The sequence below is a fragment of the Ambystoma mexicanum genome, chromosome 4p (assembly GCF_040938575.1).
Source record: "Ambystoma mexicanum isolate Mex_15411 chromosome 4p, UKY_AmexF1_1, whole genome shotgun sequence".
NCBI classification, from domain to species: domain Eukaryota; kingdom Metazoa; phylum Chordata; class Amphibia; order Caudata; family Ambystomatidae; genus Ambystoma; species Ambystoma mexicanum.
Window position 1 is genome coordinate 346,264,633 of NC_090927.1, and position 18,625 is coordinate 346,283,257.

Here is an 18,625-nt window from a genome sequence, read left to right on the forward strand (position 1 = left end):
TTTGATCTAAACCAGTCAATTCATAAATAATAATAATAATTGGAACCACGTTTTCTATTCGCAGTGACATAAATTGTAGCGCAGACTTTGTCGTTCATGTCTTCAGTTGCTCCTGTTCTAAGTGGTATGTTGGGAGCACGACATGCAAGTTGAAACGGAGGATTTTGCAACATGTCCGGCCGAGATTTTTTGTATCCCCTCGGCTAGCATTTTTATGAACATCATAATGGACGGTCGGATGGGTTTTCATTCTTTGGAATCGCACACATCAAGAAACATCCCCGTGCAGGCGATAGGGCATGGATACCCAGATGATCATTGATTTTCAATCCAAATTCCCATCCGGACACACTGTTGATGAAGAGCTTTCCACTTTTGTTAGTGCATCACTATGCTTGGGCTCTTTCTCATTTGGATTGCCTGCTATGTGTTTTTCCATGTATTTGATGTTCATGTATATGGGGTATTACAGTGAATATCTATTAGAATGTTTCGTCTGTTTCTCTTTATTTTCTGCTTTCTTTTTTTTCCATGCGATTCTGTTTTCTCTTATTGCATTTTCTTTCACATTTTCTTTATTTTTGTGGGGGATTAATTGGTTTCTGTTGGTTTATGCGGTATTTGATTTATCAAAGTTGAGATGTATTTGGTTATCATTGTGGGAATCATGGCCTGTGTGCCAATCGTTTAAAATTGGTATATTTGTATTCATCCCTCTGTGTGCTCTAGTAGGCATGGCATATCATTTTTGTTATCTTTCTAGTCCGTCTGTTATGTGGGCGCAACGAGGCAAGGGAGGGGGAACAGAGGGAAGACGGAGACAACGATCTTACTAGGTCAGGTGACATTGAGATTGTGCAAGTGCAGGTGAGCTGGAGGGGGAAAAGTGTGGGGGGGAGGGGGCAGCTCAGTACATAGGATAAACAGTAAAATAAATAAAATAAACAATAAATAAAAAGTGTGGCCAGCTGGTGGCAAGTGCAAGGGAAAGTGCAGACATCAGGTGTCAAGTGCTGGTAGGGGGTTGTAGGGATACAGAAACAGCCCCCGAGCGCAAGGGTTGCCAAGGGGGCAGTGCGGGTGTGCAACTGGGGGGAGGGGGCCTGAGATCAGAGGGCAGCCAGGTAACCAGTGCAGTTTCAGTTTCCGCCAGGAGTTCAGCAGGGGGATGAGGAGAGAAAGCAGAAGCAAAGAGGAAGGCCTTGAGGTGCTTCCGGAACAGGAGATGGTTCTCCTCCAGTTTTAGAGAGGCAGGGAGGCTGTTTCAGAGGGAGGCCCCAGCCGAAGACAGAGATCTACCACCAACTTGTTTCTTGCAGAAAGGACTGACTCTTAAGGAGTTGGAGGCGGATGAGCGAAGAGCTCGAGAAGGAAGATATTGAGGAAGAGTGAGTTGAAGGTATTGAGGCCCCAGGCCCCAGAAGTGCTGGGGTCTGGGTTTTCTGCATTTATTGTTGATGAATTAGGGTTGTGGTATAGAACGCTTCTGATTATGAACTTTTTGGAATTTCATTCTGGTTTAGGGCGCATTCTCATATGACTTGCACTGCGTACATCTGCGCCCAGACTGTTTTAACATATATTGCATTGTGCATTTTATTTTTCTGCTCTGCGAATGTTGATTGGTCGGGATTATGCGGAGCATGTTTTTATTGGGCCGCAGTTTTAAAATGTGCTCTTTGAGCACTGGGCACTTTACAGACTATCCTCTTCTCTTTTCTAATTAGGAGGCGCTTCCTAATACCGCACTTTGCACATTTAAAATCATGCTCAGTTATTTGAATTCTACTGATCCTCCTCTTCCTTTTCTTAACACGGATAGGAGGGAGGGATTAGTGCTCTTCTGCCGGCTTATTGCAGCCGAATTTATTTGCATATATCTTGTGCTGGGTGACTTGTGCTCTTTTTTCCAGTGCGTAACGCACGGTGTCGGATGTCCGCTCTGTACATTCTACTAACGTTCATAACGGGCTTCTCTATTTGTCGATTGCCCCACCTTGTAACATTACTTATGATTTAGAAAGTGGATCATGCATTTGTATGCGGGGTATTAGTTATAATGCAAATATGTATTCATCTATTGATGTTTATGAATTTGAGTATTCAGTGATGTGAATGATTACGTATTGGTACTGTGCACCGTCTGTATAATAGATATCCCTACATGTTATAAAGGTGAAAAGGGATGTTAAACGATGGCCGCCATATTTGTCTTGTAGTACACACACAATACTATAGAGTTGAATTATGCTTTTTTTGACCACTTAGGATGCACTCTATAGTCGTGTGAACCAGTGTCCAGTGGGAGGCACGAACCGCGTTCCTGTTTTTCTTCTTTGTATGGACACTGTTCCAAATAAAAACAATATATGTTTTAATACCAGACTATACATTGTGTCTGTGTTGGTGCTGCAGTGTGTGCTGTGCGACCCGCATCTTGTTGATGTCATGCTCTGCCTAAATTTTATATAGGTATAGGGTAGAAGAGAACACAGGTTAGTTAGATTGTACATAACAAGGGTTAACATTTCAGCTCATGAAATCAATTTCTTATTATGCCACAAGATGGCAGCATTTCCAAAGTTATGAAACAAGAAGTGCAGGCTATACATTAGAAAGGAGCAACATTGTCCCGTTTCCAGCTTTGCTTCTCAAGTGCATCTATTTTCTGTTGTTGCCATGAAAGTAATGACCCATGACACCGACAGATTCTTGTGTTTGTTTACTTTCCTAATCCTAGGCACATCCAGAACTCGCATACGGGGATAGATGCCTCGGTCTCTGAATACCAGGAGATCCGCGGCAAGATGATGTCTGGTCACGTGGAGTATCAAATCTTGGTTGTGACCCGGCTGCCCGCGTTTAAATCTGCCAAGCATAAGCCTGAAGACACGGTGCAGTTTGTGGTGAGTACTCTACCCAGTGGCAGATTTAAGGCAAAGGGTCCAGTGGACAAAAAAGACAGCAGGCCCCAGGCGGGCGCGCCCTGGAGGCGGAGCCTGAAGTGGGCCATCTTGCACAATGATGAACTTTAGGGACAAATGCTACTTTTATAAAGTTGTGTTTTTTACAGTTTGTTTTGTTGTGGGGTCTGACTCTATCTAGAGACAGCTGGGCCTTCGCCAGGTTTTGCTGTCGATGGTGTTAATATTGAAAGATCAAGCCTGAAGCTAATGTTGGAAAGGATAGGGTTCAAGGCAATGGGAAGGGACATCACAGGTGGTGATATCGCGGGATGATACCTACAGCATGCAGAACCATTTCGTGCATGTCCCAGGTGTTCTTACCCCACACACTGGAACTGTCATAGAACATCACAAACTTAAAGGAGTTTACTCTTTAATCTCAAAACATACCAGGGGGTTAGCTTTTTTGTGGGTGCTTCCTGTGGCAAGACCCCTTAACTCCAACCCACCACCTCCATATCTCCTCCAGGTCCACAGGGCCCTGCTGCAGGACAGTGCATGGGAATGGAGAGGGAAAAAGGTCAGGATAGGGAAGGAGAAAAGTAGATACGGGGCAGGTAACATGAACACTGATGGGACAGGAGAATGGAGAATGACGGAGGGTAGAAGCATGAGGGAAGATAGGAGATAAAGTGAGTGAACAGAGCCAGGTGATGGTAAACTGGGGCATGGTACAGAGAATTAACGAGGGCAGCAGAATGGGGCAGTAGTTGATAAGGCGCAAGCGTGAGGGAAATGCAGGGTGAAGAGAGCATGGGGTTCAGGAGTGTAAGGAGAAGGGGGAAGAATGGAAGTCTCAAGAGTCAGGGAGAAATGAAGAGTGAGGGAGGGCAGGAGAAAGAAAGAAGGGAGGCAAGTGAGTGAGGAATGGGCAGTCGAGGTGGAGCAATGTAATGGCAACTGGTGTGAAGTGAGTGAAGGGGAGAGGGAAAATGGAGTGAAGGAAGTAAAGAAGCAGGTGGGTATGCAAATGGCAGAAAAATGAGGAAGAGAGCAGTATCTTTATAACAAAGAACCTTTAGCAGCAATGGAGAAGAAAAGGTGAGAGGAGGATTAAGGGAATGCGGCAAGAACATAGGATGACATAGTGTTTAAAAATAGCAGGAAAGAGTGCGATAGCGGAGAGGAAATTGCTAGTAAGGAAAAAAGAAGGGCGAAAAGACTGCTGTGTGGGAGAAAATGGAAGCAGGAGGGACAGGAGTAGAAGGGGAGCATATGTGTGGTGTGAATTGGGCGGGTGCTTGCCCTAGCTGCCCACCTATACACAGCATACAGCTGCAATAGATACATGAATAGGTAAACCATTAAAATGTAACCTCTTGGTTAAGAATGTATGCTCCACCAGCACCCCCCAATTTCAGCTTTGTGTCAACCTCATTTCAATAAACCGATTAGAAGTTGATGATCCAGACACTGGGGTGCCTGTGTAAGGACAGCTGTCCCTTTAAAAGGTGTGATTGGTGGGTGATAATAAATGGGAGGAGAGCATAACACTGCATGCTGTGTAAAATAATTGATCAAGCAGATCACCATATATTGATTCTCCTTCACTGTAAATACCTTTTTTTAAAACCAAATGATATTGTTGGTGGTGAAAATAAAGCCATGCATGCTTTTTTGCTTTTGCTTGACCTATTTCTATAGCAATGTATGTAATGTCAGGTTGGTTTCTTAAATGATGTGTGTACTTTTCAAGGCATTGATGGAAAAACTCATTATTTCGTTTTTGGAAACCCAAACCTTAAAAAATATTTGTGACCTATCACTGGGAAGATATGTAGTCAAGTGTTTAAATCTCAGACAGGGTCCAAATACTGATTTCACCACTTTAACAAAATGTGTGATCCTGGGCAAATCATTTAAAGTCACTGTGCTTGAGCTGCTGACACTGGGTGTCACTGAAAGGGGTTTAGTTTGTAATTTTTACTATGAAGAAAACCCCTCATTGTTTATTAAACTATTAAGTTGTATCTGTATAATGGTGATAATGTGTATATATTGCACAGCATATTATTCTCTTGGCTTTCACATGAATACTTCTTTTAACGTCTTTACCAAAAGTAGCCTAGAGTATTGAAGACTGATGTCCCTGCTTGTAATGCTATTTATAGGCATGTAAATCACGTCAATTCTTTTTGTGCACATTAGGGTACTGCATATCTTTTGCTGGACAGGTCCAGAAGACGGAATATACCATATCAGTGCCTTGTATGCCTAACTTTCCCAGAGTGTTGGGAATTTGCTGTGCTGTTTGTGTTCAAGAGCCTCGGGGAGGGAGGGGCCAAGCAGCTGCCCTTAGTTTGGCTGTATTTCTACACTGCAACATATTTCTTTCATGGCATTAGGTGCATATTACAGGCTGGTCCTTTCTGGCTGATGTCACCTTAACTCGGTGGTATTCAAACTTTTTCATACCGAGCCCCCCATGTATTGTTTGAGCCCCCGTCCCTAGGCATTAGTCCCCCCTAGGGGCGGGGGGGGCACAGAATGTCCAGGGGGGATTTTCTACTGCTTATATTTTCTATTAAAATCAGTCACCTTAATTGTTTATTATATGAAGAACATTCTTCTTAATCTGAGTCTTGGTGTGATGCTGGAAATGCATTGGAGGGACAGGGCCTCCCTGTCCTTGTCCTGTAGTCCTTTTTCATTTGTGTTCTGTATTGTAGTTCATGTGGGACTCCTGGCAGTGCAGCTCTTCATATTTTTGGTTTGGTGTACAGACCCATGGGACACCCTTATGGCACCCATGGGTGGGGAGTACAAACTTAAGCCCCTTGTGTATGTTTTTGGGCACCTGTGTGTGGCCCACAGAGCAAGGTATGGGCTGGTGGCAGCTCCATGCTGAATCTGACAGGTGCCCTGATTATCCTCCATTTTGGGATACCCAGGCCCTGCCATTGCAATCAGTTGATTCCTGATGAGAAACAAGATGACCCCTGTGGCATCTTGCTTTCTATTGCCTGTTACCTTGTTTTCCCAAAGACCTGGGAAGCCCGGACTCTGTCCCTTCCCCCTGACTGGCTGTTGGGTGGAAGTTCCATATATGGTGTTGTGAAGTCCAGGGCAGACTGGCTGGAGCCTTCCCAGTTACTGCATGTTGTGGTCACACCCTGTGAGTGGGACCTAGGTCAATAGAGTGTGTGACCAATATGCACTTCTTGTTGTGGATGTTTAGTATCTGGTGTTTGACACAATGACTGAGACAGCGCTGCCCGAAACTGGTATGAATGCAGTGTGTAGTGGTGAATGACTGGGTACTTGTCCCAATACACATTCCTTGTTGTGAGTGTCTGAGAGGGAGGAGAATGGCCTCAATGCACTGTATGCCTGACTGGCTGACTGATTGCTGAATGCCCTTCTGAGTGATTGGTTGCCTAAGTGTGACTCGGCAGAATGAATGGGAGATCAACTAGTATATCTGGGGGCCTCTCACTGCTAGAATTGGTCCAGAAGCTGAAGTTGAAACTGACGCTTGATCTCCACAACCGAGCCTGAAGAAAGTTGACTGCTGTCTCCCTTTGCCAAAATGCGATAGCCACCAAGCCGTTGAGACTGATCCAGGACCTGGTTAGGCGGCCTCTTTCTGTGCTCCGAGGGACCATCGAGCACCGCTAACCTTTGCCAAAGCTCCCTGGAAGACGGACCCTCGACAGGCTGCCGCCCGGAGACAGAGACCGCCGAGGAGAACGAAGATGAGCACCGGACATTCCGTCCACCGTCGTAGACCAGGGTTTGCAGGTTTGCTATAACCGCTGGAGGCCCGTCGAAGCTGTGTTGCCCAGAAACGGGGACCGCTTGACGCCGTGCCATCTATGACAGGAGTCGCACGCTCCACATTTTGATTCCCGGACGCGCTTGTCCGCACCACCGACCACCTTATCCCGCCGGAGAAGATCAGGCCGCTGACGAGCATCCGCTGGGTTTCCCGCCATACAAATACCATAGAGACGCCAGACGACTCAACGCCCTTGCTGGGCCACCGTTCTTCACAAACTCTTTGCGGTCCAGAACTATCGACATCGAGGTGCCCCACACGCCTCTTCCTTGCAGGACGTCTTTGCTCCGTAGTCAACGAGCACCGCTGGGAGTGAAGCTGCCACCTCGACGCCAAATTCACTTTCTTCGAGGGGTCTCGGTGATCCGTGGCTCCTGCTTTAAAGGGAGCCACTCAAGAAGGATCCGTCGATGACTCGTTGTCAAACTCTGCTATTCCAGGTACATTGGGGTGGTAGAAACATTGTAGAAGGAAATAAGACTAATTGAACAATATATGGGCCCTGGTTCATGGATTATTTGCGCTGAAAAAAACAGGATTTGTGTGCCATTCTGCCTGCAAATCCCTGTTTAACAAATGGGGATTTGCGGGCAGAATGGTGCACAAATCCCATTATTTTTTTTTTCGGCGCAAATAATCCATGAAACAGGGCCATGGACTGGGCTTGTGGTATATCTTTATTTTGCAGGTTGACCAGGTGGGGGGGGGGTCTCCACAGAGAACTGTGTCTAGTGATAGGGACCAGTATTCTGCCAATTGTTCTAACCAACTGCTTTCCTCCTATATCTATTGTTGGTTACTTTATTAAGTGATATGTGTAACATTTAACCAGAGTACAGTTGATGCACTTTAATGAAATCTGATAATAATTGTGGTACCACTTAGAACTGTATATATTTGCCATTATAGATTAACTAAGCACAAAGTGAGTTATTGTGATTGTGTACATAACCTTGAACCTTAATTATATAAAGACTGTGTTTTAACTAATAGTGTGTGGACATTCCTTTGTGGGTACTTGGGGACTACACTGTACTTAAGACCCAGCCTGCATCACCTACTGAGAAGCTAGGCCTTGATTGCTCGACTACGTTACCAATAACAGAAAATCTTGGCTGGGGTCCTCTGTGCCGCTCCTCTACCATATAGAGAGCAGAAGTACAGACTGTGATGCTGGAAATGCATCGGAGGGACAGGGCCTCCGTATCCTTGTCCTTTGCTGCTTTTTATCGTGTGTTCTGTTGTGTTGTCCGTGCAGGAGTTCAGGTGGGACTCCTGGCGGTGCAGCCCTCTCTCTTTTGATTTGGTGAACGGACCCGTGGGATACCCTTATGGCACGCATGGGTGGGGGTACAACCCTGTGCCCCTAGTGTATGTTTTTGGGCACCTGTGGGTGGCCCGCAGAGCAGGGTAGGGGCTGGTGGCAGCTCCATGCTGAGTTTGACAGGTGTGCAGAGTATCCTCCATTTTGGGATACCCCGGCCCTGCCATTGGGATAAGTTGATTCCTAATGGAAAACAAGATGGCCCCGGTGGCCTCTTGCTTTCTATTATCCATTACCTTGTTTTCCCAAAGTCCTGGGAAGCCCTGATTCTGTCCCTTCCCCCTGACTGGCTGTTGGGTGGGAATGCCATATATGGTGTTGTTGTGAAGGCCCGGCCAGACTAGCTGGAGCCTTCCCGGTGATGTATGTTGTGGGCCTGTGGGTGGGACCTGGGTGAATAGAGTGTGTGACGAATATGCATTCTGTGTTGTGCGTGTCTAGTATCTGGTGGTTGACACAATGACTGAGACAACCCTGCCCGAAACCGGTATGAATGCAGCTTGGAGTCTTGAATGGCTTCGTACTTGTCCCAATACACATAACTTGTTGTGAGTGTCTGGAGAGAAGTGAATGGCCTGAATACCTTGTATGCCTGATTGGCTGCCTGCCTGCATGAATGCCCGTAGTCGTGATTGGATGCTTGAGTGTGACCCAGCGGAATGAATGGGAGATCAACAGTATATCTGGGGACCTCTCACTGCTAGGAATCGTGTTTAGAAGCTGAAGTCCACTATGACGAGTAACTGGAGTAACTGACGCTTGACCTTGAAACCCCCGCTGGACGAGAAGGAGTGCTGTGGCTCTCCCTCGCAATCTGAAGGCTGCTGTGTTTCCAAGGACTGACCCAGAGAGGACCTGGTAAGGCACCCTCTTCCCGAGCTACGAGTGACCATCGTGCACAGCTGATCTTTGCCAACGCTCCCTTGTAGACAGACCTTCGACAGGCTGCCGACCCGATACGGGGACTGCTGCGGAACTCCAAGGAGAAGCCCTCGGACTGTTATCCACCACTATCGACGGCTGCCGTCGCCGACCGGAGCCGCCGTGCTACCGTTTGCCTAAGAACTTTTAATTGATCATCGGACGCTCTCGTCTGCATCGTCATCCGCTTGTCTCCCGCTGGAGAAGGCCCGACCGTCGACACGCAGAGCAGCATCCACTGGTGGGTTTCCTGCCACCTAAAGACCACTGAGACGCAGACGACTCGACGCCCTTGCTGGGCCACAGTTCTTCATCATCTCTTTGCGGTCCAGAACTATCGTCACCGAGGTGCCCCGCATGCCTCTTCCTTGCAGGACGCCAACGCTCTGTCATCGACGAGCACCGTTAGGAACGAAGTTGCCACTTCCCTGCCGTAGTTCACCCTGTTCACCGTCGGACGTTCGATGACCCGTGACTCCTGCCTTAAAGGGAGGGCACTCAAGAAGGGCCGTCGATTCCCCGACACCGAACGCCAAGTTCCTCGACGATCCGTGGCTCCTGCCTGAGAGGGAGGCACTCAAGAAGGATCGGTCGACGCATCGTCGGAGAACTCTACTCCACCAGGTACATTGGGGGGGTAAAACCTTAATAGGAAGTAGTGAGACAATTGAACATATGGACTGGGCTTGTGCGATAGATCTTATTTACAGGTTGCCCAGGTGGGGGGATCTCCACTCAGAACTGTGCCTCGTGGTAGGTAGGGTTCAGTATTCTGCCTACTGTTTCAACCATCTTGCTTTACTTCCTATCTCTATTGCTGGTTTCCTCGTTATTGATCTGTGTGACATTTTAACCGTACAGTTGATGCACTTTAATGAGATTTGATAACATTAGTGGTACCACTTTAGAATTGTATATATTTATCATTCTTGACTTCCGAGTACAAAGTGTGTTGTTGTGATCGTGTACATAGCTTTTGAATATTAATTATATAAAGACTGTGTTTTCAGTAATAGTGTGTGGACATTCCTTTGTGGGGGTTCGGGGACTACACTGTACTTAAGAACCAGCCTGCATCACCTCCTGAGTGTAACGCTCACCTGATTCCCGTAGAGGCGCCGGTCTTGACTGGGCGTATACCGTATCTGCAAAGGTGATGTGTAACACACGGCTGGCTCTTTGGGCTGGACCTCTGTGCACTGTATGTCTGACTTGAAGGGTAAGATGTCTTAGGTAAGTGAACGCCGTGCTCTCCATCTGCCTCGGGGCAGGGTGCTGTAACCAGTTTCTTCACTGGATAAGGGGAGCAGGCCTCTTGACTTCAGAGGACTGCTGTCCGTCGTTTACTGTACGAACGGTAAGTTTTGAGTAATTCTAATGTCTTTAAAGTCTTTAGTAATGATGTTTCTTGTTTTGCAGGGTTCCGGCGATGGCGGATGACGGGCTGAAGTGAGTTGAAGATGGAGCCCGTGTGATGAATAGAAGCGCCTGGAAGCACGTAAGTAAGCGCTTGTTGCCTGCTTCACGATGCGCTCTAACTGTCTTTTTATTTTGCAGGTACAAGTTCGGAGCGGCTGCAGGGTGCCGGAATACCCACTGGGTTAGATGTGGAAAGGAGTAATGGCACGTGAGTATTAAAGTTCCCCAATGTCTTTAAACGCACCTTGTTTTGTCTTTCAGATGCGGGATGCAGCGCCGAAGGCCTCCGGAGCGTGCGAAGAGTTGGTAAGCTTTTGTCTTTCAGATGCCGGAATGCAGCGCGAGGCGTTGGTGACAGCCGATGGACCAGGTAAGTGAAGAGCTGTCACTGAAGACCGTAATGCTAACCTGTTCTTTCTTGTCTTTATAGGTGTTGCTGAAGACTGGATTCAGGATGGTAAGCCTTTTTCCTTAGGCCCAGGATCAGATGCAGAAGACACGATGAGCGTTCTGCTGCATAGGATGCAGAATAACGCAAAGCAAGATTCATCCATCGGGTGTGGTTTAAATAGCCTCCTGTAGTGCTTAGGTGTCTCCTTCCACAGCCACGCCTAGGTAAGAAAAGAGTTCCTGCTTTCCAGAAGAGTTCCAGTGTTCTGAATCTAGGGAGTGGCTCCTGCCCCACTCAACAGGAAAAGTAGTTCCAAACAAAAGAGGATCAGAGGCTCAACTGGCAGGGAAGTAAGCAGCATGGTCTGCTGCAGGTAAATCCACCCAAGCATTATGAGCCCGGCGCTTCCAGAGCTGGGACTGGGCATATTTATGAGCCTGGTGCCACTGGCGCCAGGACTGGGTCCAAAAGGTCCCAATTGGGACTGGTTGGCACTCGGAACCTGGGTTATGGATCTGCTTCCAAGGGAGTTGGGAAAACCCTGACCTTTTGGAAGCAGAGATCATGACACTGAGAAGCTAGGCCTTGATTGCTCGTCCATTGCTACCTTATAGAGAATCTTGGCTGGGGTCTTCTGTGCCTCTCCCCTACCATATAGAGAGCAGAAGTACAGACACCCCCTACCAGTCTTTACACAGACCCCCCCCTTTCAGTCTTTACACTCGGCCCAGGCTGGACATCCTTCAGCCCCCCTAGTTTGAAGACTACTGCTTTAACAGTAGACTTTAAATGTGGGCTTGGCAGCAGATTACAGATTGCCTTTGGTAGCATCCAGCAGTGTTTACACCTCTTTTCCTTTTACTCTGGGTTCATCTGCATTAGCACTTTGCTGACAGAGCAAATACTAACTTTTCATTGGCTATTTAGTGTTTCAGCTCGCCTCTGGGTGTCTTCCTTTGTATCCATTCTTATTTAAGCACCCTAAGGGTGCACAGACTGTCCACCCGTCTAACTGCAGGCAAGGGTGACCGACCAATTTGAAACGGGCCCCCACAAACCCTGGCAAATGTTTAGTCTGACCCTGTGTGCGAAGCTGATCTTTGTTATTCCAATGTGCCTGACTAGCAACAAGGAGGGAGGAGGGTGTGTGTGTTGTGGCTGGTGTGTTAAATGACTCCAATCAAGCAGTCCCACTAAGTCAGTGCCTTGTCTGGGATTGCTTAAGGGAAGCCCTTATTTATATATTGTTATGTCCAGTTCGTGTACTCTGGATGACAACCCTTATATAACACCCCTCTCCTAGAATCCCCCTGACCCCACTGAGCCAAGAAGTAAGTTTGTTTTGCAAATTTAAAAGGTTTATTTGAGAATTAAACAATATATATATATATCACACTTTTATAATAAATTAATAATTGATATCACACTTGTGAATATGACCAGTAATCAGCAATGGATGAGGTGATATTAGCACGCAGGTTTAATTACTTTTCCGAGTGCGTAGAGCGCGATTACGGAAAAAGTATAATGAATAGAAAGCCTAGGTTCGTTCCTAGGACAAACGGTTCCGGAGATACGGATGATTTCGTGAAGGTAGATTCTCAAAAGAAAAGTCAAGCTCAGAATGACAGTTTTCAGGTTTGAGATCACAGAAGGAACACAAGATTTCTAGGATGCAGTTTTCAATAGGTTAAAATAGTTTAAATTAGATTATTTTAAACTAAGAGATTGGGTTTTGCACAGTTCTGGCGGTACTCGCACTATATTTTGGACAGGAATGCGACTTCGCCACAAATCGGGTCAGGATTGGACTGCGGTTCCCTCGCCACGGACGGTCTCTGCCTGGTTCTGCTCACAGCGATCTGGGTCAGCTCTGCTAGCGGCACTGCACAGTGGTCTGGATCTCTGGTTCTGGCAAAAGTTCTTGGCACTGCACGGCGGTCTGGTCTCTGGTTCCGGGTACAGCTCTGCTTTCTGGGTGTTTCTGGCACAGGGTTTAAGGCCAGAATCAAACAGCTCAGCCCGGCTGTTTTACTCTGATGTGCCCCTTGGAAGTCTGGGGTGAATCAGTTTGCAAAAGATTTTGAGGCCTGCTGACAAATTCTGAAGTCTGAATTCAAAGTTCTGGTCTCTGTCTGGATTTGAAGTCTAAGTGCTGGATCTGGTGTCTTCTGGCAAAACGCTCTGCAAGAAATCAGCTTGAAGTGGGAAGTGAATCTCCCTACCTGTCCTGCATAGTCTCCTTTTATGTGTTTAGAAAGTGGGAGGGTCGGCTAATCTTCTATGCCAACCCTCTCAATTTATCATTGGCCAGTTCCTTCTCTCTCCCTTGATTGGGAGAACTGGGTTGTGAGTCAGTGATGAGGTAGGTTTATGGTCACAGGATCCCCCCCTTGTCAAATTGCACACAAATCTATTTCTGATCCAAATACATATTTATCTATGTACCATTTTTCTAATATTATATGTCCGGTTAACATATTTTCTGTAGCACCAAACCATCCGATCCCTGTCTTTGTAAGATGCTGTGTCCACTTATGACAGAATTCTCCCCTTTTCATCCAGATAACGACCTCTAAACCTTTCCAGATTTTACACAAATGTGCACCAGGGATATGGGTTTCAGACGATAAAGTGCCAGATTTGTAACATGCATACATTTGGAGTAACAACCTTTTTTCCGCTACTATCCCCAAGAACATACCCCAGAGTCCTAACACCTCTTAAAATGTGCACAGAAAAATCACAAGAATGATGATGTTATTTATATAATTTTTACAAGTCCGCACTATGAATTATCCATCTTTTTAAAATTATGCTCTGACCCCGAGGGGTGTGGTTTTCCAAAGCACATGGTGGAATTTCTGGTTTATCCACTTCCCCCAAACTCAGCTTGCTCACAGATGCAGTGCTCCTCCCCGATTCCTTCCAAGAGGAAGCCATTTACAACCCCCATAATTTAACATTTGCCTGGGCCAAGGACAGTGCTTTGTTTAGTTTCCTGTAGTCCCCAGGTGCTCCTCCCCTAATTCAATCAGAGAGGTGTCATCTACTTTTGGCAGGGGCAGCAGATTGCAGCCAGGCCTGGGAACACAGCTGCTGATCAAGTTTCAACTCCTGTCAGGGCGGTTGTCAGGCAGAATTCAATCTCTTTAAGCTGGCTTCAGCTAAATGTCACTTTGGTACGCAGTTTTCTACCTTCAAATCAAACTGACAATTTTTACACATGCAGCTAGAACGCTGATTCTAAGTTCAAAACTATGACATTTCAACAGTTGCAAACTATGTGACACTCAACAGTAGGTCACTCATTTATTTTAAACATTTAGATTTTAGTGTCTTTCAGTCCAATATCACTTCAGCTGCTGACATCCACAGCTCAGCCAGTTTTGTTATAAACATTGTTTTGGGCTCTTTCTCTTTCCAGATTGTGTATGCACACAAGACTACATTCTGCCAAATGTCTGCTGGTGTTCATTGAGATTTTTGAATATCTTGCAATGTTTAAAATAGGCATTTTTAGCTTGCATTTCAGAGAAACAAAGGTGATTTCAACGCGCTTTCTTTTATTTTAGCCACCGGCACTGCTGTTTTTCCTTTGGCACACATTTCACTCATGGCACTCCTGGCCCCTTACGCTCGCACTGGTGGGTGGCAGGTCAGGGGACCATTTTGCTGAGCGCAAAACTGCGGGGTTCTCCAGGACTCTGGCGCAAATGTGGGCTTTTCCACCCTCTTGGATTTCCTAAGCCCACAGCACCAAGTGTTGCAGCATAAAACTTGAATGTGGGCCAAGACACCCAACAGGTGTGATGAGATGGGAAGGTTTCCGACAAGGAAAGGGCAGGGCCTGGTGGCTTTTGTCTTCCAGACGAGTGCTAAGTCCGCCTCTGAGTCTTCTAGAAGCCAATCGTAACATCACACCAGGGGAAAGCTCTGTAAACCGGACTGCCAGATCAAACAATAAAACAAAGTTTAAGGAGGCATTCAACCAGGCGTAGTATGCTGCAAAATAGTGTCTTTTAAACATACATTCTAGTAAGTATTGGTCATGTTCTAGTTCTTATTGATAAGCGCCACTGAGGGGGTTTGTATAAGGCCGAGTGGCCAGAAGAAGAATAGATAATGCTGTGTGCAGAGCACAAGCACAGGGAACTGAATACAGAAACGGCCACAGCCTTCAATACTTGTTGCAGCTCTCCAAACTGATATATATGTCCTGCAATGTACAGACATTTCTTTTTGTTGCTTGAGTAGTATGACCAATCAAAACTGCCGAGCCCAACTTTCATTAACTTCTCAAAAGTGTTTGTGGCATGTTTCAAATGTATAATTGTGGGCATTCTTATGTTCCCATAATGCCTTTTGCTTTTATGCAAATCGCCAGAATTGGCTTCTATGAAGAGATACTGCATTGCATGACCCCTCGGTCGCGCCCACTCCCTTCCACGGCCCAAGAAGGATGAAGGGGTACTGCCAGTACGTTTTTTCCGTTTCCAGAACTGTACATAAACTGTCTGTCTGCTCCCGTCTAACTTGAAAATACTGAGGAAAAACAGTGACTATGGAAGGTCATCAGGGCCCCTTCCCGGGACCCAGCATTCCAAGCAAACCTGTATCGATATCTCACCAGGAACTGGGTGCGTGGCCTACAGGTTACACATAGAGTTGTGATCATTGGGAGGTGTACGCTGTCTAAAAGCCGAACAGAGCAGTTAAGTCTTTGGCGGGATCATTGGGAGTATATTGGTTTGGGCAGGGCAGGCCTCCGTCACTGTATGTTTATTGGTGCTGTCTGTTAATGATTGCTGAAACTTGAGCACTCTGCAGGCACAGGTGACAGACTCTTGCTGTAGCACACCTCCCCCATCAGTGCCCTGACTGAAAGTCACTGCAGAGCGCTGCCCTCTGCCTGCAATTCTTCAAACTGGGAGGGATTTAGCCATCCTAAGCCAGTGGCTGGCCCAGCCACTGGTCCTAATCAAGCGGGGGGAGCGATGAGTCTGCGACATGTCCTTGGGTAGAACAGTCATGTGGAAGCAGCAGCCATATTGGTTGAGGAATGCTTCATTTCAGCGCTGCACATGGTTCTATGAATTGGTACCATGTGCAGCAGCCCTCACGTCACCAAGGAAGTGCACAGTACAATCGAATGCCTTTAAAAACACAGGGCACCTGAAACCTATGTGTCCCATTGAATGTTTGGATTTGAGAAGTGCACAGGAAAAAAGGCACACAGCAGGTTAGGACATTTTCAAAAATATTGTCCTGTTAAAGGTTTGTGTCGTATTACCAGTTTAATAGAGCGCCTGCAACAGAAGTCAAACTATACATGCACTTGACCAAAACAAAATGGCACTACTGTTCCAAGATTAGACGTTGCTCACACACGCGCCCCTCCCAGAACTGGTCCAACATCATGTATCTGCCACCAGTGATTTTTCATCCAGCTCCTCCTCTTCCCCTTGTCAAAATGCCAGACATCTTCACATCTAGGGCGTCTTTGAATGCCTTGCATTTTTACTTTCTGGAGTCTAGCAACCTGCATGGACGTCGGTCCTGCTGGAGGAGAGGGCTTGATCATCTTGTTGCGGCAGCTACGGATCTGAAGGAAAGAGACGGAACACGTGGGCGGCTGTTACCCTCTGCCAGCTCTCGCGTGCTTGAATTTGCTGATAAAGATTCAGATACGTGTGAGGTTTAAAAACTACTCCCAATTACTTTGCACCCAAAAGAAACAAAGACTACAAATAGTACATTTTTCACTCTACTGGTCTCCAAAACAGGCGCAACTACGGATGGTTTGATAATGAAGCCGAAAGCATGCATCACGCACTGTGATTTCCACAAATATTCTAGTGGTGAGGCCCTGAAATCGCAAGTCTTCTGCGCTGTCAATCCATGTCCTTCAGAAAGAAATCTTCACAAACCACTGGCCAAAATCCTGGCAATCGCAGAGGACCTCGTTCATGGGTAATTTTTGAGGCAGAACGTTTGGAACATGGCAGTTCTAAACTTGTGAAACCTCATACAATCCGTTATTTAAGTACTCTTTCGTGACTGACGCGACCTGCATGAGGTGAAAGCCATCGGCGTGTTTGTGACCTTCCACACGAAGGTGACTGCAGTACTTTTGGCAGGCTAATCATCTACAGTCTGTGTGTCGAGCGTCGCAGAATAAACAAGGATAATGTCAACCATAGGCGGGCACCTGTGGATGTTGGACTGGCTCTGTCAAGCAGTAGGGACACCAGCATCTGATAGTCCAGTGGAGAATTCCTTGTAGTGCGACTGATGACAGCATTTTGATAGAATTGTTGCAGGTGACTGGAAACCTTACAGAATTCCTTGTAGATCCGGGGGCCACTGTGAATGTCATGTAGGAGGCTGCTTCCATAAGTATGGTGAAGAGGCCCGAGCTGCCCCATCTTGTGCAAAGGAAAGTTAAAGGTGACCATTTGCTGCAACGAGCATGCAGGAGTAGTTGAATTGTTTGTACTCAGTCCTATAGTGGATAGAGGCTGTGCCCACAGCTTTATATCTGCCATCCTCATGGGACTAGGCCATGTGCTCTATTGCATCCTGATGTACCACATTGGTGGTGGCCAAGCGCTGATCAGCACACTTTATTAAGACTTGATCCTGGGTATGGGAACGGTTATGTGTTCTCTAGCTACACATAGATGTGTCCATCAAACTAGTGACCCAGCGTTATCGAGGGATGCTATTCAGTGCACAGGAAAAGGTTGTAGTGGAAACCGTTGATTGTCGACCAAGACGTGATTGAACATTTATTTATTTGTTATTTGTTATTTATAACACACTTAATACCCAGAGGTTTCTAAGCGTGGACCCGCGGATTGAACCTGTGGTGATCCCTGTTGTCTTGCTTCGAAGGCGAACATGTTGCCCCTGAGTTATCCTCCTGAATCAGTGAATCTATGCCCTGGGTCTCTCCGATTGTCTCTGTGCCAAAAATGGATTCTGCTCATGTGTGTAGACCAGTCTCTAGCACAGTTGGCAATTGGAGAGAAGGACACCTGACACCAAGCATAAGTTATTTGATCCCTAAGGTTAATCAGGAGATGATTTTTAACCAAGGGTGACCTAACCAAAAACTACCATCAATTGAAAATGGACCCGGCTTTCAAGTACATGATCACATTTGAAACGCAAAAAAAGCTGTTATGGTACGAATCTCTGGGGTACATTTAAAGGCCCTAGACAGAAGCCCAGCTCACCTGAACCGCAGCATTTAAACACTGCAACCAAAAACAGCGTTGCTTTACTGTTACTTTAATATTTCATATTAGGGGCAAGAATGTCAACACTACAAAGAAAAACAGCTTTTGTTTTCACATGAACAGCAGCCCGTTAAAACGGTTTGGCTTTTTCTTTTGTTCACATCAAATTAAAGAACCATGTGGAAGGGGGCCTACCCCTCATTACCAATGGACCAACAACAAATGCAGACTTACTCAAAAAGGAGAAATCCATCAAAGAATCCTGTGACCTGCAGACAGGAATTTAAACATTAGAAGCAAAAAGCATGCACATGTGTGAAAAGAAAATGGCTTTAAAAAGCCACAGTGAAAAGATAGCACTGCTCACACAGAAAATGGCAAGGAAATATGATGTGGGAGCTTGACCAGAGCTAATGTACATGATTTTCCAACCCACAATACACCAGTCACCTTTTCAGGGACCTGTACTGCCGGAAAAACCAGTTTGGACTGAGGCAGGAGCTTCCAATGACAAAGCCCCACTTCCCGCTGAATATCAAACGTATCCTATAACCAACCCGGAATAAAATGTGATGCTAGAGG

The 18,625-nt window shown here is 46.4% G+C and overlaps 1 protein-coding gene across 2 annotated transcripts in view; it reads left to right on the top strand.

Annotated features, from left to right (window-relative positions):
- HS1BP3 (HCLS1 binding protein 3) overlaps nucleotides 1–18,625 on the top strand; it is a 693,029-nt gene that overhangs the window by 53,873 nt on the left and 620,531 nt on the right. For both annotated transcript variants that reach the window (XM_069605896.1, XM_069605895.1), the window contains exon 2: nucleotides 2,741–2,906. In XM_069605896.1, coding sequence (XP_069461997.1) covers nucleotides 2,741–2,906 — 166 coding nt within the window. The remainder of the gene's footprint in view (nucleotides 1–2,740; nucleotides 2,907–18,625) is intronic.